Source organism: Saimiri boliviensis, chromosome 7 (assembly GCF_048565385.1).
Source record: "Saimiri boliviensis isolate mSaiBol1 chromosome 7, mSaiBol1.pri, whole genome shotgun sequence".
In the NCBI taxonomy this organism is placed as follows: domain Eukaryota; kingdom Metazoa; phylum Chordata; class Mammalia; order Primates; family Cebidae; genus Saimiri; species Saimiri boliviensis.
This window is the reverse complement of record NC_133455.1, coordinates 88,824,036-88,851,771: the sequence shown is the minus strand read 5'-3', so window position 1 is coordinate 88,851,771 and position 27,736 is coordinate 88,824,036. Positions and strand designations below refer to the sequence as shown.

The 27,736-nt window shown below is 39.9% G+C and overlaps 1 protein-coding gene across 3 annotated transcripts in view; it reads left to right on the top strand.

The window, feature by feature from the left end:
* The window catches only part of TM7SF3 (transmembrane 7 superfamily member 3), a 45,815-nt gene extending 25,374 nt beyond the window's left edge, over positions 1-20,441 (top strand). For 2 of the 3 annotated variants that reach the window (XM_074402948.1, XM_003926594.4), the window contains exons 6-12: positions 2,860-3,037; positions 10,466-10,552; positions 13,218-13,298; positions 13,909-14,061; positions 17,605-17,702; positions 18,456-18,618; positions 19,865-20,441. In XM_074402948.1, the coding sequence (XP_074259049.1) occupies positions 2,860-3,037; positions 10,466-10,552; positions 13,218-13,298; positions 13,909-14,061; positions 17,605-17,702; positions 18,456-18,618; positions 19,865-20,127 (1,023 nt within the window). In that variant the 3' untranslated portion in view covers positions 20,128-20,441. Of the gene's footprint in view, positions 1-2,859; positions 3,038-10,465; positions 10,553-13,217; positions 13,299-13,908; positions 14,062-16,979; positions 17,044-17,604; positions 17,703-18,455; positions 18,619-19,864 lie in introns of those variants that run through there. The other variant, XM_074402949.1, reaches the window with a different exon arrangement.
* The last annotated feature ends 7,295 nt before the right edge of the window (positions 20,442-27,736 follow it).

Below are 27,736 nucleotides of genomic sequence, written 5' to 3'. Positions count from 1 at the left end.
GCATCCTTAGATTCATTCTCATTGCAAAAGGAGAACCACTTTTAAATGGAATGGATTTATAGTCCACCTATTCCAAGTGGGCAAAGCTAATTGCACTGAAAATGGGTCAGCCTGTATTATGTGCTCATGTAATGGAGTCTGACATTATCATCATCACCTTGGAATATTCTAGCAAAAAATGTCTAACCTGAATTCAGTCCATTGGATTTCCTATTTACAGGAAATATGGGTGATAAAAGAACAAGTTAGACACCTTGAGCACAATCTGACAAATCCAGATTGTAGAATATTTTGTGAGAATACTTACCTGACTTCATCCCTTCCACAGTCATTGGGTGGCTGGGAGAGAAAGGTGGGACAGACTGCTCTAGATTACTGAGATTGGCCATAAACGTCATACGTGGAACTTGGTTTGATCTTGAGTAAGAAGGTGAAAAGCTAAAAAAGGCATTAGGGGCCAGGCACAGTGGCCCACACCTGTAATCTCAGCACTTCGGGAGGCTGAGGTGGGCAGATCACTTGAGCTCAGAAGTTTGAGACCAGCCTGGGCAACATGGCAAAACCATATAGCCACTAAGAAAAAACAAAAATAGCTGGGTGTGGTGCTGCGTGCCTGTAGTCCCAGCTATTGAGGAAGCTGAGGTGGGAGGATCACTTGAGCCTGGGAGGCAGAGGTTTCAGTGAGTTGAGATCATGCCACTGCACTCCAGCCTGGGTGACAGAGTGAGACCCTGCCTCAAAAAGGAAAAAAAGACATTAGGGAAAATCTGGTTATGTATTAGCTAATAAGAAATTATTCATTTCAGGCCAGGTTTGGTGACTTACGCCTGTAGTCTCAGCACTTTGGGAGGCTGAGGCGGACAGATCACCTGAGGTTGGGAGTTCCAGACCAGCCTGATCAACATGGAGAAACCCTATCTCTACTAAAAATACAAAATTAGCTGAGCGTGGTGGCTCATGCTGTAATCCCAGCTACTCAGGAGGCTGAGGCAGGAGAGTCGCTTGAACCTGGGAAGTGGAGGTTGCAGTGAGCTGAGGTCACGCCATTGCACTCCAGCCTGGGCAATAAGAGCAAAACTCCATCTCAAAAAATAAAAAATAAAATAAAGAAATTATTCAGTTTCTTAGGTGAGCTAAGGTATTGTGGTTATATAGGAGAATATTCTTATAAAGATGGTCCCTGACTTATGACGTTTGACTTAGAATTTTTTTTTTAATTGTACTTTGGGCTCTGGGGTACATGTGTACTCCTCATTCTGCAGGATTGTTGCATGGGCACATACACCAACCCCACACACCCGTCACCTACATCAGGCATTTCTCCCGGTGTTTTTTATTTTATGATGGTGAGAAAGTAATAAGCATTCAGTAGAAACCATACTTCCAATTTGAGTTTTTAGTTTTGGTAATTTCCTGGGCTAGCAACATACAGTATGATACTCTTGCCATGCTGAGCAGTGGCAATGAACCATAGCTCCCACTTGACCACACAGGTAAACAGCTAATAAATTACATAAGCAACTAAACACTTTATTATAGCATAGTCTTTGTGTTAGATGATTTTCTTCAACTGAGTCCAATGTAAGTGTTCTGAGCACATTTAAGGTAGGCTAGGCTAAAGCCATGATGGTCGGTGGGCAAGGTATATTAAATGCATTTTTGACTTACATTGGGTTTATTCTGATGTAACCCCTCCCTTGTAAGTCTGTACTTAGACTTACGTCTATACTGAGTACCTTGTTACTCAGAGTGTGGTAGGTGGTTGCATGGCATTGGCATCATCTGAGAGCTTGCTAGAAAAACAGAACTGCTGGTACCACACTGACCTAAGAATCAGAATCTGCATTTTAACAAGACTGTCCCCTGTGATTCACAAGCACATGAAATTTGAGAAACAGTGTGGTAGGATATGCACAGCAATATGTTTAGAAGTGAAATGTCATGGTATCTGTAACTTACTTTCCACGGGAAGAAAGTAGAGATGGGGAGAAAGGAGTGATAGGGAAGCAAACGTGGTAAAATCTTAACGATTGTTGATAATAGGCAGTATATAGTCTGTTGGCATATTCATTCAACTTTTCTGTCTGGTTTAAATTTTTTCATGACAGCTTGGTGGTAATATTAACAGTTTATTAAACTTGACTAGACTTTTGCCCAAAAACAAGTTTTTGAAGGCTAAGCAGTATATTTAAACAATGATAGTCTGATGTAGGAGGCCTCAGAATTATTTACTCCTGAAACCCTAATATTTATTTTTCTCAAATTAGTAGGAACATATCTATGTATTATGGTTATATAAAGCATTTGTTTCTTCTAGCTTATAGTTTACAATGGAATTTCTGAAGTTAAGAACTACTGTGTAGCAAAACCTTATACAATATTTTCTTGTTTCAGAGACTGTTAGACAAAAATAAGTGGCTACTACCTGTGAAACATTAACAGACTGTCTACATTAGTTTGTGGCTAATGTTGAACACATCCTTTGTATAGGCATTGGGCTGTGTACTGAGGAAAGAGCAGTGCAGAAGAGAAATACAGTTCCCATCCTTGCTTATAGTCTAGTAGAAAAGAAAAAACTTTTTACTTTGTCCTAACTAGCATTTATGCATTATTTATTTCACATTTTCCTTAAACCAATAAAAAAAACCTTTGGAAGAATTTTGTGTAAGAGCTTGTTTACATTAGCATATACAAACCATGTAAGATGGCCCTTTGACCATATTAAATGGGTTGGTGTATATTTTAAACAATAATTATAATTTATAAATATACCATTTAATATTACACATAGGTGGGGTTATCATAGAATAGCTTTAAAAAATTACCTAAACACTAATGATATATTATTTTTGGCTTCAGGTGGTTACCCTAACAGCTAATGATAAGACAAGCATTTCCTTCTCCTCCCTCCCGGGACAAGGTGTCATATACAATGTCATTGTTTGGGATCCATTTCTAAATACATCTGCTGCGTATGTTCCTGTTCACACATATGCTTGCAGCTTTGAGGCAGGAGAGGATAGTTGTGCTTCCCTAGGTGAGTACATGGATTTAAACTTTTACAAATTCTTCTTTGGCCTTGTAGATTTATATTACTAAAGTAGAATTTAAGAATATTCAAAAATGTTTTTGTTGAGTTCTCATTCATTCGTTTAACACATACCTTTTGAGCCCCTACGCAATTCCACTCTCCGTTCTGGGCACTAGGACACAGTAGTAAACAAAACAGCAAAAATACTTGTCCTCCTTCAGCTTATATTATAGTGAGGGAGACAAGACAGATAAATTTATAAAATATGTAATACATGAGAAAATGGTGAGTGCTAAGAAGATAAAGTAGGAAAGGGAGATAACATGCACCAGTAAGAGGAAAATTCAACATAGTTAGCATGGCCAGGGCAGCCGTTGCTGTGCCACACACGTACCTGGATGTGGTGTGTACCAGGCAGCTGGAGCAGCCAGGACGAGGGCCTGTACCTGGTAGCCTGCCTGAGGGTGTGAAGAACTGCAGTGAGGACAGGGGTGGAGGAGAACGAGGAGGGCAAGAGGAGTAGAGGTGAGACGAGAGGTGTGGGGGCAGACAGCTCACTTGTGGCCTTGTAGGTCTTAGTATGGGGGTTAGCTTCTATTCTGAACGAAAGGGAAAGACATTGGAAGGTTTTGAGCAAATGGAGCCATGATCTGATATTTTAATGGGATCACTGGCTGCTTTTTGAGAAGAGATGGGGGCAAGAGCAGAAACACAGATTGGTTAGGAGGCCACTGAAGTAATCCAGGGGAGAGAGAACAGTGGGTTAGGTAGACTGGGGACAGTGAAGGTGTTGTGAGGTGTGTATGTGTATATGTAGGTGTAGTTAGCAGTTTATCTTGAAATAGTTTCTCAGAAGATATGCAAAAATAGTATAAAGAATTTCTGTATAATCTTCATCCAGATTTCTTAAAGGTTGATATATTAGGCTATTTGCTTTTCATTTTCTCTTCTCTCTTTCTATGTACGATTAACCTTTAACAGTGTAGGGGTTGAGGGAGCTGACTCCCGTGCAGTTCAAAATCTGTATAACTTTTTTTTCTTTCTTTCTGAGACTGGGTTTCACTCCTGTTGCCCAGTCTGGAGTGCAGTGATGTGCTCCCGGCTCACTGCAACCTTCGCCTCCCAGGTTCAAGCAGTTCTCCTGCCTCACTCTCCAGAGTAGCTGGGATTAATGGACACACACCGCCCTCCCCAGCTAATTTTTGTATTTTTAGTAGAGATGGGATTTCACCATGTTGGCCAGGCTGGTCTTAAACTCCTGGCCTCAAGTGATCCACCTGCTTTGGCCTCCCAAAATTCTGGGGTTACAGGCATGAACCACCATATCTAGCCCGTGTATAACTTTTGACTTTCCAAAAACTTAACTATTGTTAGCCTAGTGTTGACCAGAGAAGCCTTACTGATAACATAAATACTTGATTAACACATATTTTGTATGTTATATTTATCATAGACTATAGTCTTACAACAAAATGAGCTAGAGAAAAGTAAATGTTATTAAGGAAACTATAAGGAAGAGAAAATATATTTACTATTTATTAAGTGGGAAAGGATCATCATAAAGGCCTTCATCTTCATCATTTTCATGTTGAATAGTAAGAGGAGGAGGAAGAGGAAGAGTTGGTGTTGCTGTTTCAGGGGTGGCAGAAGTGGGAGGGGAGTCAGGAAAGGCAGGCACACTCAGTGTGACTTACTGAAAAAAAGTCTGTTTGTGACTGGGCGTGGTGGCTCACACCTGTAATCCCAGCACTTTGGGAGGGCAAGGCTGGCAGATCACAAGGTCAGGAGTTCAAGACCAACCTGACCAATATGGGGTAGCCACATATCTACTAAAAATACAAAAAATTAGCTGAGTGTGGTGATGCATGCCTGTAATCCCAGCTACTCAGAAGGTGGAAAGAGGAGAATCATTTGAACCTGGGAGGCGGAGGTTGCAGTGAGCTGAGATCGTGCCACTGCACTCCAGCCTGGGCAATAGAGCAAGGCTCTGTCTCAAAAGAAAAAAAAAAAATTCTGTATGTAAGTGGACCCATGCAGTTCAAACCCATGTTGTTCAGGGGCCAACTGTGTATATAGATATGTACACACACACACACACAGCTTTTCTCAGAACCATTTGAGAGTAAGCTGCAGGCATAAAGACCTTTTTGTCCTTAAATACTTGTGTTTATTTTCTTACATAACCATAGTAAAATTACCAAAATTACAAAGTTAACATTGATACCGTAGTTATTTAATTCACGCATGTTATCACATTTACTAGTTGTTCCAATAATGTCCTTTATAAGTAAAAAAAAGTATTTTTTCACTGGGTGCAGTGATGCATGCCTATAATCCCAGCACGTTGGGAGGTCAAGGTGAGTGGATTGCTTGAACTCTGGAGTTCAAGATCAGCCTGGGCAACATGGCAAAACTCCATCTCTACAAAAAATACAAAAATTAGCTGGTGTGGTGGCATATGCCTTTGGTTCCAGCAACTTGGCAGTCTAAGGTGGGAAGATCACCTGAGCCCAGGAAGGTCAAGGCTGCAGTGAGCTGTGATTGTACTCCTGCACTCCAGCCTGGGCGACAGAGTGAGACCCTGTCTCCCTGTCAACAAATTTTTTTTTTTTTTGCCCTGTCCAGGGTTCAATTTAGGATCCCACATTGAATTCAACTGATGTTTCTCTTTAGAGTGCTATAATTTGGAGCAAGTCTTTTTTTGTTTAATTTTAATCTTTTAAGACCTTGACCTTTTTGAGAAGTACAGAATATTTATTTACTTTTTTAGAATGTCCTCAATTTGGGTTAGTTTGATATTTCCTCATACTTAAATTTTGATTATGCTTTTTTGGCAGAAATACAAAGGAAGTGATGTGTCCTTCTCAGTAGACAATTAATATTTGTCTCTTTACTGATGGTAACACCCTTGATTAAGTTGGTTAGTGGTGTCTTGTCAAGTTTTTCCACAGTGACGTAACTGTTTCCTCCTTTGAGTATCTTTAGGGGAGATACTTTGAGCTTCAGTAAATATCCCATTCTCAAACTCTCACTTGCTAGTTTTGGCATCCAGTGATCTTTGCCTGAAACATTTATTACTAGGTGGTTGCCAAATGGTGTTTTTCTAATGTATCGCTCCTTCTATGTTTATTTGTTGCCATTCTACTCTAAGGAAGAGTTTTCCCTCCCCTCTTATTTGTTTGTCCATGTATTTACATAAGCCTGGACCTGTAGATTCCTATTTTATTCTCTGGATGAAATCTGTTACCATCATTTGTTTTGTGTTCAAATTGTCCCAGGTTTGGCTCATGAGTGGCTGGATATATTTTGGAGTAGTGTGCCGATGGATTGCATTCTTACTGAAGGGGTTTGGGAGAAAAAAGTGAAAAGGACTGTAGTTTTGGCAACTGGAGAGAGAGAATGACCATTCGCAGAGGTGGGAAGGACTGTTGGAAGAGAAGGTTCGGAGGATACATTAAGAGTTCAGTTTTAGACATGTTCAGTTTGAGAAATCTATTGAATATGTATGTTCAGATGTTTAACTGGTGGTTGATTATGTAAGTCTGGAATTCAGAGGAAAGTTTTAGCTGGAGGGCATCTTGGAAATCTTCAGATTAAATATATGGCATTTAAGGCCTCAGGCTAGATGGTATATCTATGAAGAGGCAGAAGGGGAGGCAGGAGAGGCAGGCACACTCTGTGACTTGGAGAAAAGGTCTGAGGACTGATCGTTGGGTGCTACAATATTTGGAGCTCAGGAAATTGAAGATTCTACCAATGGGCTGAGAAGCAACAGCCAGATTGGTAAAAGGAAAGTGGTGTTTGTTGAAGCCAAGGGGAGATACTGTTGCAAAGAAGAGAGAGTGATCAACTGTGGCAGCTGCTGCTGACAGGTCAGCTAAGAAAGAGACTGAAAATGACCCTTGGATTTAGCAACATGGAGGCCATTGGTTACCAATGAGAGCTGTTGCAGTGGAGAAGTGGGGTAGGAGCCTGACTGGAGCATATTCAAGAACAATTAGGAGCTAGGAGCACAGAAATTAGAGAAAGTTCAAGTAGCTGTTTCATAAAGTCTATTAGTTGTATTCAAGCCAGGGATTATGATCCCCCCGACCTCTGCTAGAGCTATATCCCACTGTTAAAGAAAAAAATCAGTGACACTAGTTAAAGCACAGTAAGGAAGATTTTATTCAATGTGGGGGGTAGTACTACAATAGGCATAGGGACCACTGTGATGGAATTTTGCAGTGGGGAAGAGAGATTGGGCTCAACTCTTGAGTACAGCATGGGCTAGTGAGAATGTATAGCCAAGGATCAGGATGGGAGTCAGTGGATGGAAAATTTCTAAGAGGAAACATGAGGGGTAAGGAGACATTCTGTCTATACTGACCTAAGGGGATCCTTACTGAAGACAGACTAGGTTGGTCAGACATCATCTGGGGGATGGCTGGTGGAGGATGAAGAACCCAATCGAATATAGAGGGTGATTTGATATCAAGCATAGGGGATTCTTGCTAAGCTGGTTTATCAATTCTTGGTGATGCTGGATTTTACACAAATATACACAAATGGGCCTAGGAGGGGGTTTAGGAGACTGATGTTTTGCCAAGCGAAGGCTCTTTGTCACCACTCAGTCTTCCACTCAAAACAGCTTCCACTCAAGATCCTTGAGAGATACAGTGGAAGATACCTAGGCAGATATAAGTTTATGTGTGTGTGTACTTTTTTTTCTGAGACAGAGTCTCACTCTTTGTCACCCATGCTAGAGTGCAGTGGTGTGATCTCGGCTCACTGCAACCTCCACCTCCAGCGTTCTAGTGATTCTCATACTTCAGCCTTCAGAGTTCAGAGTATTGGGGATTATAGGCATGCACCACCCATGCTCTGCTAATTTTTGTATTTTTAGTAGAGTCAGGGGTTTTACCATGTTGGCCACCTTGGTGTTGAACTCCTGGTTTCAGGTGACCAGTCCGCCTTGGCCTCCCAAAGTGCTGGGACTACAGGTGTGCGCCACCTTGCCCGGCTAATTTTTGTATTTTTAGTAGAGATGGGGTTTCACCTTGTTGACCAGGCTGGTCTTGAACACCTGGCTTCAAGTGATCCAGCCGCCTCAGCCTCCCAAGGTTCTGGGATTACAGGCATGAGCCACTGCACTTGGCCCAGTAATTTTAACCGATGGACTGAAGTATGTCTGGGTTCCTCCATTTCTTTTCCTTGAACCTTTCATGCAAAAACCCCTTCTAAATAGAAACCCCCCAAGCCTGCCTCTCTCTTTTAGCCTTAGGAGACAGAGAGCTCTGAGCCAGTTGTTCTTCTCGCTCAAAGTTGAACCTTCCTAGTGATGTTGGTTCTATTGTTACTTTCATTTTCAAGCTTGATGAGTACTAGGGTGTTTTTCCTTAGCTTTGAGTAGGGAGGCTATTATCCATATTGCCTCCTCAACTAAAACCTTGGCATGTAGTTCATAACGCTTAGCAATACTGTCATAATTAAAGACACTTTAACCTTCGACTTGCTTCTGTCCTATTCACTTTTTTCATTCCCCAAAGTGACTGCCTGTTTTATGTCTTATCTTAGACTCTGCTTTTTATGAAACCTTCCATGCTCTCATATTTCACTTGTATACTTGTTTCTCTCCCTCCTTCCTGGTACTGTGATAGGGGATTTAGTTTCCCTCTGATGTTAGGGGAGAATATGTAACTGTGTCTTAGTTTTCATTGGGTTGGAAGATCTTGCTGTCTTGGTGATTGTACTTGCTGAAAAGTTCCACTGGATTTTAGTTTGAGAAAATCAACCCAGTGAATTTAATGGTTTTGGGGTGAAAATTAAATTCTAGAAAGATAGCTAAAGGTTTGAAATAAACAGAATGTGGTGTTTTTATCTTTCATTTAATCTTTGTGTGTGTGTGTGTTTTTGTTGTTGTTGTTTGTTTTGTTTTGTTTTGTTTTTTTGAGATGGAGTCTCACTGTGACACCCAGGCTGGAGTGCAATGGCCTGATCTTGGCCAACTTCTGCTTCCTGGGTTCAAGCAATTCTCCTGTCTCAGCCTCCTGAGTAGCTGCAACTACAGGCATGTCCCACCAGGCCTGGCTAATTTTTGTATTGTTAGTAGAGATGGGTTTTCACCATGTTGGCCAAGCTGGTCTCAAACTTCTGACCTCAAATGATCTGCCTGCCTCAGCATCCCAAAATGCTGGGATTACAGGTGTGAGCCACCACATCTGGCCATCATTTAATCTTTTTTATGGGCTCCTTATTCTCAGACAAGCTGATATGTAGGTATATACTATGCCCTGCAAATTCTGCTCTTCTGTCTTGTGTTTCTTATTTTACTGTATGTCTTCATGGTTTCTCCATTCTGAGAACTCTGAAGCATCTTATGTATTTTGATTTGTGGCAGACTTGTTATATTTTCAACGTGAGATTGTATAGATGTTTTGGTTTTGGTTTTAGTTCAGGGATTATTTCCTTGAGTTTATCTCTAAGGAGTCATGATGGTGGGTGATGAATTTAGTGAGCATGTTTTTCTCTTCAGTAAACTAAATGATACAGTGCTTCATTGGTTGTAATGCAACGTTTTCCTCCAAGGCAATATGTATAATTGATAAGACTGGTAGTAATTTGTGTATGTGTGACTTTTAAGTGTAATACATGTTTTTAAATTTTTTATTGTGAAAAACTTCAGCAAGCCTCCATATACCAATTATCCAGCCTTAACAATTTTGATTCATGGCTATTATCTTGTTTCAGCTGTGCTCCACCTGCTGCTTTGTCTCTCCACCTCATCACCTTCCTTTATCACTGGATTATTTTAAAGCAAATCCCTGGTTATCATGTTACTCACAAATATTTCAATATGTATACCTCAAAGATAAGCACTTAAAAAAATAGAACCACAGTGTCATTAACATAATTTTCATTTTAAAATATGGAAAATAATTCAGTAGCATCAAATTAACAGCCAGCTTTTGTTTCTGCAGTCATCTCAGTTGTTTTCTACAGTTTGCTTAAATCAGGTTTCAGATGAGATATATACATAATATTTAGTTGATGTGTCTTTTAAATCTCTTTTAACCTGTGTTCTCCCTTCACCCCCCAACACCTTTTGTCCATGCAGTTTATTTGTTGAAGAAACAGGATTATTTGTGTTGGGAACACTCTCTCTCTGTTCCTCCCCACTCTACCCAGGAATATGTCATAGGAAGTATTCCATATCTATCAGCAAGCATATAATGTCTGGATTCTCTTTTTGATATAGTGGCAGTTTTTGATATTGTCTACATAGGTTCATTCATTAGGGGTGGCAAGGGTATTTTAAAAATAAATTTGTAATGTAAATGTATAGGATAAATTATATCAGTTCACTTAGCTTTTTTGATGAAGGTTTGTTCTATAAATATTAATACAAAGTATCAAATTCAATGTATTATCCACTAAATATTCATTATTTTGTAGGCAGAGTGTCTTCCAAAGTGTTCTTCACTCTTTTTGCCCTGCTTGGTTTCTTCATTTGTTTCTTTGGACACAGATTCTGGAAAACAGGTATTATGTCCACTGTAGTTGCTGTTTACATCTTCGTTGTCTTTTTTCTTTAATGTTGCCGGGGAATGAGGAGAGTAAGCACTTACTTATTTCTGCTATCTTCATAGATTTGTGGCTGGGGTCTTGTAGTCATGAGCCTACTGAGTTGCACTGCATTTTTTTTTTTTTCTATTCTCCCTAGAGTACAACCTTCTCTTCTTAACAGGGGAATACAATTATGCAATGAATTTTTTCAGCTGCTAGATCTGTTAGTCGACTAATGATAACTGAGATTATAAATTGTTGTCAGGGCTGGACGCAGTGGCTCATACCTGTAATCCCAGCATTTTGGGAAGCTGAGGTGAGGGGACTGTGTGAGACAGGAGTTTAAGTCCAGTCTAGGCAACATAGTGAGACCCCTTTCTCTACCAAAAAATTAAAGAAAAATTGGGGCTGGATACTGTGGCTCACACCTATAATCCCAGCACTTTGGGAGGCTGAAGCAGGTCGATTGCTTGAGCTCAGAAGTTCAAGCCCAGCCTGGGCAACATGGCGAGACTGCCTCTTTCAAAAATACAAAAAAATTAGCCAGGCATGGTGGTGTGTGTCTGTAGTACCAACTACGTGGGGAGGCTGAGGAGGGAGGATTGCTTGAGCCTGGGAGGCAGAGGTTGCAGTGAGCCAAGATTGTGCCACTGCACACTCCAGCCTGGGCAACAGAGTGAGACCCTGTCTCCAAAAAATAAAAATAAAAAAATAAAAAAATAAAAAAAAAGAACTTGGTTGTCTTTGTAAAAAATACATGTGGGTTTTTGTGATGGCGACTGACTTGGTTTTGTATAAACCAGTCTGTAGGGCTGCAGTGTACACTGAATTTGAAATGTGTACCTGATTCAGGTTCCAAAGGGAACACCCACATCCACATCAGTGAAACACACTGAAGGACTGGGGTGTAAACCATGCTCATTGAATTGGTTTGAATTATTTGGGCTGCCTTTTATATAAGTGATGTTTTCGATTATTAAAAAATCCTTATTGGCCAGGTATAGTGGCTCATGCTTGTAATCCCAGCCCTTTGGGAAGCCAAAGGCGGGTGGATCACCTGAGGTTGGGAGTTTGAGACCAGCCTGGCCAACATGATGAAACCCCATCTCTACTAAAGAAAATACAAAAAATTAGCTGGGTATAGTGGTGGATGCCTATAATCCCAGCCGCTCGGGAGGCTGAGGCAGGAGAATTGCTTGAACCCAGGAGGTGTAGGTTGCAGTGAGCCAAGATTGCACCATTGCACTCCAGCCTGGGCAATAAGAGCGAAACTCTGTCTCAAAAAAAAAACAAAAAAACAAAAAAACTTGTTTAATCAACAAGGTGTATAACTGAGTAGCAAAGGTAGAGTAAATGTAATCTTGATCTAATAAAGCTCTTTAAACTTGTATTAAGTTGTTTGAAATAGCAGCTCCTTTCCCGCTATTATGTTACTTTTTTTTTTTTTTAACTGGGAAGAGAATATTGTGAAGAATATATAATATATATATATATAACTATATATATATATATATAATATATAACTGAGTAGCAAAGGTAGAGTAAATGTAATCTTGATCTAATAAAGCTCTTTAAACTTGTATTAAGTTGTTTGAAATAGCAGCTCCTTTCCCGCTATTATGTTACTTTTTTTTTTTTTTTAACTGGGAAGAGAATATTGTGAAGAATATATAATACCTCAACAGGTGGGATGATTCTGTAACAAAGAGCTGTAGACTCAAAGTTATCACTGGCTTGTTTTTTTTTTTTCTTTCTTTCTTTCTTTTTTTTTTTTTTTTAAGAGATAGAATCTCACTATGTCTCCTAGGCTGGAGTGCAGTGCAGTGGCTGTTCACAGGTATAATCATAGTGCACTACAGCCTCAAATTCCTAGCCTCAACTGATCCTCCCACCTCAGCCTCCCAAGTAGCTGAGACTACAGGCACAAGCCACAATGCCCCACTCTTGAGTTTTTTTGGTATGTTGATATGTATCATTTTGTATTTATTGAAATTGAGATACAGTACAAGTATTACCAAAAACAACTGTGAAGAATTTAATAGTTGGAGCTATGGCTTCCATGATCAGGATTAGGCTTATTTGTGGGAACAGAGTTATCTGTATGCTTGCATTACGAGGTGTTTTAATGGATGAAGGTAATGAGTGATCATTCTAAGCAGGATAGGATGAATTTAAAGAAGATATAAAAGTTATACTTGGCTTTGGAACAGTTTGGGTTTCTTTTACATTTTACGTTTTATTTATGCTTACAAAACAATTCAAATTTAGTGTGTAATTTCAGATTAGACACACATGACAAAAGTGCTATTCTTGTTTTAAGCAGAAAACATAAATATATTAAAATGAGCTATGAAATGAACAAATAACAATTTAACAATTGATACTGACCTATATACAAGAAAGTGTATCCTGTAGTTAGTACTTTAATATTGTATCTGTTTAATCATAATTGCTCCCATGACTGCTGAATTTCTTCTGCCCTTTAGACAATTTTTTTTTTCTCTGAATGCTGTAATGTGTAAACTCCAGGAGCTTAAGCATGTATTTGTAGATTAGATATTTAAATTGCATTGTAAAAAAGGTGCCTAACCATAGCTTTTGTTGTTTTGCTTTTTTCCTTTCCTGATGGTTTGCCACTTAGAATTATTCTTCATAGGCTTTATCATCATGGGATTCTTCTTTTATATACTGATTACAAGACTTACACCTATCAAGTATGATGGTAAGTGAAAATTACATAGTTTAATACACAGGTATTCAAGAAGGCAGGTGCTGTGTTTTACTGTACCTTTCCTTCTGCAGTTTGGCCTGTGTGTGTAAAATAATGGTCTACCTAGGCTCTGAACACCTTTTCTGAACTACTCATTTCAGACCTTCTGGGTTTTTAATCTGTACGGTGAATTCCTTGGTACCTAGGCAAAGGAGGGCCCATATTGATTATAAACCTGTGTTTTGGCTATGTGATATGTTGAAGATATGAGATGTACAACAAGCAAAATGTTGAAGTTTTCTTTACCTAAAAACAGACACCCCCCACCGCATTACATTTAACAGAATGCTTGTCACCTTTTCTTCCTCAACCCCAATTTATTGACAAGCCAAGCCTGTCACTGGTCCTGTGGGGTTTAGCTCCCTGGCTAGTTTCCTTGTCTCAGCGCAGACCCCTCTCTAGAGAGGGTGACTCTGTTCTGGCTTCATGGAACCGCTGAAGAGCCCTCAGTGCCTGACCTAAAGAAAGCTGAAGCTGTCTCTGGTAAAGGTATTGTGTGTCTAGGGCACGCGATTGGAAGTACTACTGGTGATCCAGCAGTTCATCCTCTTTCTTTGTACAGTGCGTCTGATTCTGACAGCTGTCGCCGGAAGTGTCGGTGGAATGTTCTTGGTAGCTGCGTGGTGGCGATGTGGAATCCTCTCGATCTGCATGCTCTGTGTTGGACTAGTGCTGGGGTTCCTCATCTCGTCAGTGACTTTCTTTACTCCACTGGGTAGGCGGCATGTAACTGATGTTTTGTGTGTCTGAGTCACTGTTTGAATACTGCCTAATTGGATTTGCATCCTAGAGTGGTGTTGCATGTCAATGCTTCTCCTGTGGAGTTCTGGAAATCTGCACTGATGGTGTGACACTTCCAGACAGCACGAATACCAGTAAGAGTCCCTCCTTTCTCACAGGCACATTAGGTGAAATATAGAATGTCTTTAGAGTTAGCTTTGTATCTGTTTGTTGTGATAAGAGGTGTGTGTTGATTAGAAATAATGGAGGTATAGGGGCACTGCTCTGATGGCAGCTGAGTTGGGGAACCTGATGATTTGTTTCTGGTCTTCTCTTGTACCCTCAACTTCTACTCCCACCCTCTGCCAAACCCCAGGTGTCCCTGAGGTACCTCATCACCCTGGGACTGTAGCACAGGGATGGTTCTAGGGTTTTGTTTTTTTTTTTTGGTGTTTTTAAAAAAGTAATTCAATTGCTATCAGTTTTTTACATGTGGTTAACTTACAAGTTAACTTTCTTTGCCATTGTTTAATAAGTTACATTTCCTGATTGTTGTCAAAAACAAAAAGAGTATCTGTATTCAAAAGTATTCTATTTGGCTGTTTCCTTTCTGTGATAATGTTCTTCAAATATTAGAATAAAGTTGATGGGACTGTTAGATACCAAAATACCCATTTCATGAGGCTGTCAACTGTATAAAATGCAGGAGATAATAGAGTACAAGTCATCTCCCTGAAAATTTGTTTTTCTAAGACCACAAAGAATTAACAACCTGTGTTTACTGTCTGTCCAAGGCCCTTTGTTCTGATTTTAGCAAACCTGGAGCCAAGCATATTCCTCCTGGCCCTGCTACAGGTAGCCTTTTATCTGGACAGTCTGATGAAAAACAGTATTGTTTAGGCTTGGCTAAATGACATTCACATGGGGATGTTTTTGAAAATACAGATTCAAGGCTGTATCCTAGAAGTGCTAAATAAACTACTACTTAATGGCTGGGCATGGTGGCTCATGCCTATAATCCCAGCACTTTGGGAGACCAACTGGGAGGATTACTTGAGCTCAGGAGTTTGAGACAGCCTGGGCAACACAGTGATTCCCCATCTCTACTAAAAATAAAAAAATTAGCCAGGTGTGGTAGTGCATGCCTGTGGTCTCAGCTGCTCTGGGAGGCTGAGGCCAGAAGATCACCTGAGCCTGGGAGGTTGAGGCTGAAGCGAGCTATGATGGTGCCACTGCACTCCAGCCTGGGTGACTGAACAAGCGCCTGTCTAAAAAATGAAAAGACCACAAAAACCAAATACCTCTTACTGGGCTTCCCCCCTTTTGTTAATGCTTAGAGCACACAGGAATGATAGGTTAGAATTTCTAGTAATTAATGTGCTTTTCATGAGTAGAATGAGCACAAATTGTAAAGTGTGAAAGAAAATTCTCTATATGCATTCTGGTTCTGTCACTAGTTCCCTTACTAGCTTATAACCTTGGACAAGGTATTGAAACTTTGTTCCACCATCTGTGAAACTATCTCATAGGATAGATGTGAGGTATGAGAAAATAGAAATAAAGAGGTCTCTTAATTTTCATCTTCATAAAAGTAGCCTAGAGCAGGTTGTCTCTAAACTTGTTGACATACGATTCCTATTAGTAAAAATAATTTTAGCATATGCCCTTTATATATGTTTATTTATGAACTATCTCATAGCTCAAGGACAGTTAGGGTGATTATCACAATGCTAGTGGGTCCAAATGTATGTTTTTATTTTTTAGAGACAGGGTCTCTTTCTGTGACCCATGCTGGACTGCAGTGGCACTGTCATAGCTCACTGCAACCTCTAATTCCAAGGTTCAAGCCACTCTCCTACCTCGGCCTCCCAAGTAGCTGGAACTACAGGTGTGTGCTACCATGCCTGCTAATTTTTTTATTTTTAGTAGAGACAGAATCGCTATGTTGCCTTGGGTGGTCTCAAACTGGGCTCAGGCAGTCCTCCCACTTTGGCCTCTAAAGTGTTGGGATTACAGGCTTGAGCCACTGCACCTGGCCTCTCTCTCTCTCTCTCTCTCTCTCTCTCTCTCTCTCTATATATATATATATATATATATATATATACACACACACACACACACATACATATATACACATATTTACACACACACACACACACATATTATATTCTGAGACGAAGTCTCACTCTGTCTCCCAGTCTGGAGTACAGTGGTGCAATCTTGGTTCACTGCAACCTCCACCTCCAGAATTCAAGTGATTCTCCTGCCTCAGCCTCCTGAGCAGCTAGGATTACAGGCACATACCACCCCGCCTGGCTAACTTTTGTATTTTTTAGTAGAGACTGGCTTTCTTCATATTGGTCAGGCTAGTCTCAAACTCCTGACCTCCAATGATCCGCCCACCTTGGCATTCCAAAGGGTGGAGATTACAGGTATGAGCCACTGCACCCAGCCAAGAGGCCTACCCATATTTTTAAGAATTAACATTTGAAAAATATTTGGCTGACCTCTCTGTTCAGATTAGGTTACTAATTTCTACTTTATGTGGGTAGCGACGAGCTTATACTCTCTGAAAGAGTCCATTCTTCACATGCATGCATCATAACTATTTTCAATCCCTCGATTTCTTGAAAGCCTTTTTTTTTAAATAAAGCCACATATATATTTTGTGAAGGTTAATATGAACTAGAGAATATAATCTGTAAGTTCACCTCAATGGCATGTTGCTCTTGGCTTCAGAGAATATGGAGTTTCAAGGTCCAATCCTGTAGCCTAGAGATTCCCACTCTGTCCTGGAATATGTGGGTCTTATGGACTGAGTGGTGGTGCCAGTGTCAGTATTAAACAGCATTCAGGCTATTCTTGCTTTTTAAACTTAACTTATAAAGAGGAGTTGTCATATATTTGTTCTAGGTCAGCCTAATTTGTGCAGCATTTTGAAGTCCAGCAGCAGAGAAGCGTGTGGGAAGAGCAAATGGTTGGTTGGTTCCTCCTTCCTGATATATGAGGAAATCACATGTCACAGTGTGCAGTGGCATGTAGGACATGCTTTGATGGTACAAATCTGTTAAGTGGATTTGCTGTTTACAGTGAGTTCATGGCTTAACTTCGAGTGCCTTTATTTTTTTTATTTTGCAGTACAAAATCATGAAGCCAGAAATGTAGCACTAAAAGGGGTGATTTAGAGCTTGGAGATAATATAATTCAATCTCATTTTGAGGGTTAGGAAACTGAGGCTCAAGGTCACAGAGCTAGTGAATGGAAGAGCTTGGACTATTCCAATCTCTTCTAAATTATTCTGTTAATAAATGCAGAGCGTTTACCTGCTTGATCCCCCTACCCACCCACTTTCTAGAACATATCCTTCAAAGAAGATTGACAGTTAATTGAAGAAAATCAGAATTCATTTCTAGTTGCCAACATATTTCCTGGTTGTCACTTTAAGCATTTGATGTATATGTGTGTTTGGATGTTCCAAGAAATGAAATGTAACTTGGTAAAGCTGTTGCTTACTCTTAGTTTCTTTTTGCTTTTTCAGGAAACCTAAAGATTTTTCACGACGACGGTGTATTCTGGGTCACTTTCTCTTGCATAGCTATCCTCATTCCAGTAGTTTTCATGGGCTGCCTAAGAATAGTAAGTGTCTCATCAAAAGTTAGATTAATTCATTATGTTATCCTGTGTGTTCAGCTGATCACTTTATTTCATCATTTTGCATGTTTTATTCACTGGGGAGGACTGTGTTATCTGTATCAGATGACTGCTTCTGAATAGCCTTGTTACTGTGAAAGCTAAGGAAGTTCTATTTAGATTATTACATGGTGGTTTTTTTTTCTTCCACCAAATGGAATATGCTTTTAACAGTAGGAGCAGAAAAGGTAGTGCTTACTCTAGTACAGGTGTCCCCAAACTTTTTACACAGGGGGCCAGTTCACTGTCCCTCAAGACCATTGGAGGGCCACCATATACTGTGCTCCTCTCACTGACCACCAATGAAAGAGGTGCCCCTTCCTGAAGTGCGGGGGGGAGGGGCGGATAAATGGCCTCAGGGGGCTGCAGTTTGGGGACGCCTGCTCTAGTACACCAACCCAATGGGTCATTAGTTTCAGCTGGCGTCACAAGTGGTTCTTCATGTAGTAAGGTTTATTGTTGAAGTTCCTTCACAGGGAAGATAGATAGTATTTGGACAAGCTGAACTGTGTTTTAAGAACTCATATGGATGCTGAAGATTGTTTTCAGTTTATCTTTCAAGGGAAATTCTGTTCAGCTGTGGTCCCTTTTCATGCGTGAGGGAGCAGAAGTGATTGCCTGTCATTGAAGCCAGTGGAGAGTTAGAAACGACTTTTGTTTTACCAGGGATGATGCCTAAACTCTTCCATTCTTCCACAGCTGAACATACTGACTTGTGGAGTCATTGGCTCCTATTCAGTGGTTTTAGCCGTTGACAGTTACTTGTCCACAAGCCTTTCCTACATCACTTTGAATGTACTCAAGAGAGCACTCAACAAGGATTTCAGCAGAGCTTTCACAAATGTGCCTTTTCAAACTAATGGTAAGGCTCTTAAATCCAAAAACCAGTGTGACAGCACAGTAGGAATCTTGACCCACCTGTGCTAACCAGAACACTTGGGAACTAGATTTAAAGAAAGTCAGCTGGGGCAAAAGAAGGAAACACAGCATACAGTGCTTTGAGAGCCCTCCATTATAACTTAGGATCATGGGAACAAGGCATTTAAAATTTTAAGATGAAGATAAAAATCTACTAGATGAATTTCACTAAGAAATTTCCAAGATTATTTAGATTTACCTGGTCATTCTCAGTGGGGAGAAAAATGCTAACAGTAAATACATTTGACACTTATGGGTGGGGATGGAATGAGGGATGAGAATGACAACCTGATTTAATTTTAAGTTATTCCTTGTTTCCCTCCATTTTATGAAGCATGCAATTTGCTAGTTGAAAGAGCTTTTGATTAGTAAGCCTGTAGTTTCCCTCATTTGTGATTCTATCCATTCGATTTTCTATAAAATTTTTGAAGAAAAAAAATGACTACCACATGAAATGTTCACAGATTGTAAGATGTGTTGACTTCAGAAATGTTAAAATGGAGAGTGAAAAAGCATGTCTTAGAATTGAAGATATATGACAATTGTGATTGTTACGATTTTATTTTATGGAAGATCTTTCCCTCTACTATTCAGAGCTTTCCCTTTGGATAAGAGGTTGAAGGTAGAGACCTTGAAATCCTTAAAAACCTTAAAACTCTCCCAACTTCTCAGTACCAGACAGTGTTTTGCCAAGCCTTTTAATAGAAGCTGAGTACGATTGGTTGAATCTTTCCATGCATTCCTGTACCTACTCTGTGAGTGCAATAGGGTCCCATACAGAGTGGAATGGGAAAGAAATGAGCATGGTGGCATCTGATGTTCCATGATGTACATATGTGAAGTATAACTAGATCACTGCCTTCCTCCTTGAACCCCCTCTGAAAAACATACAAACAACTGTGGGTACTTGTTACATAATGTTGTAAGGCCAAGGATCCAAACAACTGATTCTTTTACAATCTGTCTGGACTTTCAAATGCTTGTAATAGAAAATTCCTAGTTTCAAAAATAAGACTGTGGCTTCCCCACTGATTCCTTGGTTTGTAAGTGAGGAACTACATACATGTTTGGGCTAACTTACCAGAAAGTCTATCAGAAAGGAAGATACAGATTTAGTCCATGAGAGTTGTGTTATTATGTTAGATTTTAAAATACTAGAGTTCAAACTACTTTTCTACTGTTTTTTTTAGACTTTATTATCCTGGCAATATGGGGCATGCTGGCTGTAAGTGGAATTACATTACAGATTCGAAGAGAGAGAGGACGACCGTTCTTCCCTCCCCATCCATATAAGTTATGGAAGCAAGAGAGAGAGCGCCGAGTGACAAATATTCTGGACCCTAGCTACCACATTCCTCCTTTGAGAGAGAGGCTCTATGGCCGATTAACCCAGATCAAAGAGCTCTTCCAGAAGGAGCAGCCAGCTGGAGAGAGAACGCCCCTGCTTCTATAGATGCCCAGGGGGTTGGTCAGTGTGCCTCAGCTTTGGCGTTCATGCCCGAAGTGCTTCACCAATCTCTGGTGCAAGTCTAATAAAAGATCAGGCATATATATCTGTGCTTTGCATAATATTATGGTGCCCTTATGGATATATGGTAAGGGTATACTAGGGGATTAGGATTATTCTAAGAGAATGAGAAAGATGACCAAAAAGTTATGGTAGGGAAGCTTTTCCTTATTTCCAAATATTTGAGATTACCTTTTGGTTTACAACTTATTCCATTAAATAGATACATTTAAAAAATTAAAAACTGATTCTCCTGCAGAGCCCTGGTGTTTCTTTTTATAACCCCTTAAAACAAGTCTCTCACCTGAATCTATCTAATATTGGGGAGGTAGTTTATTTTAGTGTTGTACTGAGTGTTTATTTGTGACAGTGTTTGGAAATTTAGGGATTTGATACTTGGGCCTTTGAATTTTGGAATACAAAATGAGAAGCAGGCCAGGCATGGTGGCTCATGCCTGTAATCCCAATACTAGGAGGCCAAGGTGGGAGGAGGTGGGAAGATCACTTGAGCCCAGGAGTTTGAGACTAACATGGGCAAGAGTGGCAAGACCCCATCTCTACAAAAAGAAATTAAAATATTAGCCAGGCATGGTGGCACATGCCTACTCCCAGCTCCCAAGGAGACTGAGATGGGAGAATCCCTTGAGCCCTGAAGTTTGAGGCTATAGTGAGCCATGATTGTGTCTCTGCACTCCAGCTTGGGTGACAGAGACCCTGTCTCAAAAAAAAAAAAAAAAAAGCAACTTATTTTCTTACTAAAAGCAGTTTGATTGCTTAGTTGTATGTCCTTCTTAGTATTACACATTATCTAAAAGTTAACCTTTTTTTCAGTATTTGAAAAAATTCTTAAATTGTGATAAAATACACATAAAATTTACCTTATTCATTTTTAAGTGTACGATTCAGTAGGTTCCCTTTGTTTTTCCCTTTTATTGCTTAAAATGGTAATTGAAATAGCTAAATTATTTGAAAATAGGCCAATTTATATAGATAATAGAATTTTATAAGGATGATTTATTTATATTCAAAATAATGGCCCCCTTTTTTCTTCAAGGCCTTTTAAAATAGTGTCAACAGGTGATCTTTAATTTAAACTGCATTAGATGGCATATGGATTATGTTTGTTTTTAGGAAATAACCTCACCTTAATCTATATTGCTTGCTGGGCACAGTGGCTCACACCTGTAATCCCAGCACTTTGGGAGTCCAAGGCGGGAAAGTCAGGAGTTTGAGAACAGGCTGGCCAACATAATGAAACCCTGTCTCTACTAAAAATATGAAAATTAGCCAGGTAATGGTGGTGGTTGCCTGTAATCCCAGCTACTCAGGAGGCTGAGGCAGGAGAATCATTTGAACCCAGGAGGTGGAGGTTGCAGTGAGCCAAGATTGCACCACTGTACTCCAGCCTGGGCAACAGAGCGAGACTCCAGCTCAAAAGAAAAAAAAAAAGTCTGCATTGCCATTAAGAAAACTTTCAAAAAATTTGTACTTCTTAGTTCTTTCTGCTCAATTAGCTGTGTTAGCATTAGTGTGAAATACAGTTTTCAGTAATTTCTTTTCTGTATGAAGCCTTTGTACCACCTATGTTTTAAAGTGATGAGGATGGAGTCAAAAAGGATTCCGATGTTTAGTGGAGCTGCTTTTCATTGGAGAGTCCCCTCAGTTTTGACACCCTTGTTTCACCACAAGAAAGCACCTGAACACCCTGGGTTGTGTGCTTACTCAGGGGCTTTTCTCCCAGCTTTCAGAGCACTGAATTATTGTGAACTGGTGACTTTGCAGGCCTGAGTGGAATTAGGGTTGGTGAATGTTGTTGCATACACATTTGTGAGTTAACCACTATTTAAATGATGCTGCTTTTTAAAGTTTTTCAAAGTACAATAGATTTTTGAAGTTTCAGGTAACTGGAAAAATCTTTAACTTTTGCTTTAAGTGTTTGGAGCAGGATAAAACAACATACAAAATATAATACGATTTTTGCTTTGAAAAATTCAGTGCAGGTGACCATTTACTGTTTATTCTGTAATCCTTGCTGTCTATCTATAACTAATTTCAGTAACAGTGAAAATTGATGAAGTTTTTAAAAATGATTTACTGTAGGGACAAAGTTATATGGTATGTTTGTGAGTTATTTTCTATACCATCTGAATGCAGTGCCAGTGAAGACTGTAAGGGCAGAAAACACTATTTTGGAGGGAGGATACAGATTGTTTAAAATTTTTCATTAGTTGTGAATGATAAAAAGTCAAGTTTGTATCATTTTTATAATAAATCCCTATTTTGAAAAAAATGCTAAGAAGCCTCATTTTTATAACATTTTTCAGGTTATATTTGTACCATAGCAACAAGACACAAGAGGACAGTTTCACAACTATAAAAAAGTTACTTAATATGGGCAAACAATATAGTTCTTCATTTTTAAAAATCACAAGGATAGCCAGGCACAGTGGCTCACACCTGTAAGCCCAGCACTTTGGGAGGCCGAGGCGGGTGGATCACCTGAGGTCAGGAGTTCGAGACCAGCCTGGCCAACATGGTGAAACCCATCTCTACTAAAAATACAAAAATTAGCCAGGCATGATGGTGCATGCCTGTAGTCCCAGCTACTCAGGAGGCTGAGGCAGTAGAATTGCTTGAACCTGGAAGGTGGAGGTTGCAGTCAGCCAAGATCATGCCACTGCACTCCAGCCTGGGAGACAGAGCGAGACCCAGTCTCAAAAAAAAAAAAAAAAAAAAAAAAAAAAAAAAAAAAAATCACAAGGATAATTAACAAGAAATGAAGAAATCTGGGGCAGTCCATTAAAAAAAAAGATTAAATTGGTGTTATTAGCACTTCACGTGTATCAAACTAAAGAAAACTAGTAATGTTTTCAGAAAGTTCTGATTAATCTGTTATAGGCTACCTACCAGACTGCCAACCATACTAGCTATATTAGGCCAGTTGAGTTTTCTGTAGCAGGTGAAATAGAAAACTAACAAAGAAATTGCTAGAATATTAAACCTTCAAAAGACTTTAGAGATCATGTTCACTGACCTCTATTTAATACCTGAGGAAATTCTTAAGAAGTTAATGATATGAAGTCAGAGTTATCAAATAACACAGCTCAGACCAAAACTGGGATGCCCGAGTCCCTATCCAAATGTGCTTTACACTTGTCATGACGAAGATGTAAAGCACCAGGCTATTTTCTATTTTCTTCTGCTGATGAATTGATAGAATGTTTCTAATATAAATATTGCTGATTGTTCTTTTTGAAAATTAATTTTACACAGTGAAAGCATGTTTTTCCAAGTTAACTCTCTGAAGTCATGGACCATTTATTTCAAATCATTGGTACATAAATTTCCAATAACCATTTTTCCACAGCAGCATCAGTTCAAACTTGGTCTGAAGTTCACTCCTAGGTGATGTACTTGTGACATTCATTCAAACCCAGAGTTCTTGGCTCTAATTTCCTGAGAACCGGGCCTCGCCCTGGGGCACAGACCTCATTGCACCCCAGACCTTGTTGGGAGGGCTGCTACCTATGGTTTTCTAATGGACTAAACTGTGCCCCCCAACAAATTTATATGTTGAATTCCTAACACCCGGTACCTCAGAGCATGACCTTATTTGGAGACGGGGTCTTTAAAGAGGTTTCAAATTAAATTGAGATGATTAGGGTGGGCCCTAATCCAGTCTGACTAGTGTATTTGTAAAAAGGGGAGATTAGGACACAGAAACACCAGGTGCATGTACTCACAGAGGAAAGACCAAGCACAGAGCAGCAAGAGGGCAGCCATCTGCAAGTAGACAAAACCATCCCTGCTGGCACCTTGATCATGGAATTCAGCCTCCAGAACTGTGAAAAATGTTATTTCTGTTTAAGCCATTCAGTCCATGGTATTTTGATATGGTAACCCTACCAAAAGAATCCTTTGCAAGCCTTTTTACCCTGATTGTTGATTGAAATGGCTCTTGGCAATTCGGCCATTGTATTTGCAAGGCCCACTCTTGATGAAATTGACACAAAGAGGGGCTTGTTAGTGGGAACTCTGGACTTACCAGGGACTACCATGTAATCATTACACTGGGGAGGTTGGCAGGTCTGGATCAAGCTTAAGATTAAAAAAAAAACTTAAGGTGGCTCACGCCTGGAATCCCAGCACTTTGGGAGGCCGAGATAGGCAGATCACTTGAGGTCAGGAGTTCAAGACCAGCCTGGCCAACCTGGTGAAACCCCGTCTCTACTAAAAATACCAAAAAAAATTAGCCAGATGTGATGGCGCACGCCTGTAATCGCAGCTACCTGGGAGGCTGAGGTGGCAGAATCACTTGAACATGGGACAACAGAGATTGCAGTGAGCCAAGATTGCACCACTGCACTCCAGCCTGGGCAAGAAAGCTAGACACTGCCTCCAAAAAAAAAAGAAAGAAAAAAAGAAAAAAGAAAGAGAAAAAAATTGTAATACAATGATAGGCCTTGACTTAGATCTCACATTCACTCATTCAGTAAATATTTGATGAGTTCCTGTATGCCAGGCATTGCCTTGAGCATTGGGAAGATGGAAAACACAGACATGGTCTTTGTTGTCTGGGACTGGAGTATAATAAGTGAGACACACTAGTTACACAAGATGTATAATATGCAATGAAAATGTATAACGGGTAGGGTAGAAAGAGGGATGCCAGGGAAGGAGTCCTTGAGGAAGTGACATCCCAGCTGAAACTTGGAGGTTGAGTAGGAGTAGCCAAACCTAAGTATGTTCCATGTAGGTGAGGAATATTAACAGAAGCCCCAAGGCCTCCCCTTCTCATTGTGGAGAGCTGTAAAACCAGCACATGCCAATTGTAACCTTGGGTCTGCAACCTAAGATTAACTCTTAAAACCAAGTTCTGTTAAAATCTCACACTGACAATGTCATTAACAAGCTTATCTTCCCAGGTGCAGAATAAGGATGAGACAAGATCAACCACTCTTCTGCCTACCCTAAGATGGATGCATAATTGAGTATTTATTCCCTTTTTTCAAAGTTTACCTTATATTATGTGAAACAGATTTACTGAGCATTAACCAGAGCTTCACAAGAATGTAATCATTTGCCTCACCGCCTACCCCTCTCCCTTTTCCTTCCTTGCTCTCCCCGCCTAAATAATGAGTTTTCAAAACCTCTTTGGAAAGCTCAGGTCACAGATGCTCATGATACTTGCATTTTTTTTCCTGTTATATCTTTAAACTTTGGCTCAATAAACCTTTACTGATTTAAGACACTTGTCTTAGTCACTCTTTTTGGTTAACAGGTTTTCTGATTCACAAGAAACTTATAATGACCTCTGGGAAGACAGAGGTTGTAGCAAGATGTTAACTTACTCTGAATTGTAAATTTTTTAGTATGCTAGATTTTTAACAATATACATTTATTTTTTCATTTAAAAAAGAACCTGACCCAACAAACTTTTGGGAATTTACATGCTAGAAATTACAGTAAATAAAGGCATGTATATGGATGTTTACTGCAGCATTATTTTGTGTTAAACTTTGCAAACTAAATATCCATCAATTGGGAAAATTGATGAATAAATTACAACTATATAATGGGAGCTACAAAATGCTTGATTATAGGCAACAGAAACTGGCTAATGCAAACAAGACAGCTGGAATACTGATGCTATTTGCTTCAGGACATTTCCTCCTATGCATCTGATTTTCACATATTTGTAACTGTATATGTAATTTATATTAAACTATTTATCATGCAAATTTAGGTACATATTTTCTTCCTATTGCTAGTGTTTTCAAGCCATAGACTGTAATCAACTCTATTAAGTGAATTTTGATACTTAACTATTCCCCTACTGTAGGATATTTAGGTTGAATCTAATTTGTATACTTTAACACTACCATAATGTAGCTTTGACCAGGGGTAGCAGTGGAGGAGAGAAATGGTCGGATTTTGATATTTTTGGAAGGAAGAGACAACAACAGGATTTGCTGATGAATAGGATGCATGATATGAGAAAGTAGAATCAAAGTTGTCACCAAGGTTTTTGGCCCTAGCAGCTGCAAGGATGGGAAAGAGTATGGAGAGGTTCTGGGAGATTCAGTTTGGCTTTGGACATCTTAAGTTTGAAATGTCTCTTTTTTTTTTTTTTTTTTTTTTTTTTTGAGACGGAGTTTCGCTCTTGTCACCCAGGCTGGAGTGCAATGGCGCGATCTCGGCTCACCGCAACCTCCGCCTCCTGGGCTCAGGCAATTCTCCTGCCTCAGCCTCCTGAGTAGCTGGGATTACAGGCACATGCCACCATGCCCAGCTAGTTTTTTGTATTTTTAGTAGAGACGGGGTTTCACATGTTGACCAGGATGGTCTCGATCTCTCGACCTTGTGATCCACCCGCCTCGGCCTCCCAAAGTGCTGGGATTACAGGCTTGAGCCACCGCGCCCGGCCTGAAATGTCTCTTTGACAGTCACAGCTGCATGAATCTGGAATCAGAGGTCTGTGCTAGAACTGTAAAGTCGTTAGCATCAAGCATAGAGGTGGTATTTAGTCATGAGACTGGGTGACATCACCAAAGTGAGTAGAGATACTGTACAGAATAGGTATAACGACTGAGCCCAGTGCTGTCTAATGTTAAGAGGTCAGAGAGAAGAAACAAAGGAAACTGAGGAACAGCCAGTGAGGTAAAAGGAAAGTGTCTCCTCAAATTCCAATTAGAAATTACCTTCATCAGTATTTTACTAAAAAAAGTTCTATTTCACTCTGACAATGGGAAAAGGTAGTAGTGATACCAAAATTAAGTTATGAATCTACGATCTACTTCATTGAAGCAATTTCCTTCTTTCTTTTTTTTGGCGGGGGAGACGAAGTTTTACTACTGTTGCCCAGGCTGGAGTGCAGTGGCACAATCTTGGCTTACTGCAACCCCTGCCTCCTGGGTTCAAGCGATTCTCCTGCCTCAGCCTCCCAAACAGCTGGGATTACAGGCACCCATCACCATGCCTGGCTAACTTTTTGTATTTTTAATAGAGATGGGGTTTCACCATGTTGGCCAGGCTGGTCTCTAACTCCTGACCTCAAGTGATCTGCCCATCTCAGCCTCCCAAAGTGCTGGGATTATAGGGAAGCAATTTATTTCTATAAAATTTTGGAAGACACCTTAATATTAAAGAATATAAATTAGAACAGAAATTATCTGTGAGGTTATAAATAATTGGTTTTTAAGAACTGTTCTTTTTATATAAAATAAAAAATATACTTGATAGATGATAAATAATAGATGATGTCTCAGTTTCCTAGGGTTGCTGTAACAAATTACCATAGGCTGGGTGGATGAAAACAACAGAAATTTATTTCCTTACAGTTCTGGAGGTCAGAAGTCTGAAATCAAGCAGGCTTGGTCTTTTCTAGAGGCCATAAAGAACTCATTCCATGTCTCTCTTGCAGCTCTGGTGGTGGCTGGCAGTCCTTGAGTAACTCACTGCCTCTGTCCTCATGCAGCTCTATCTGTAATTATATCATGAGATCCCCTAATCAAATCTGTAGACTCTATTTCCAATGGTCACCTTCACAGGTATA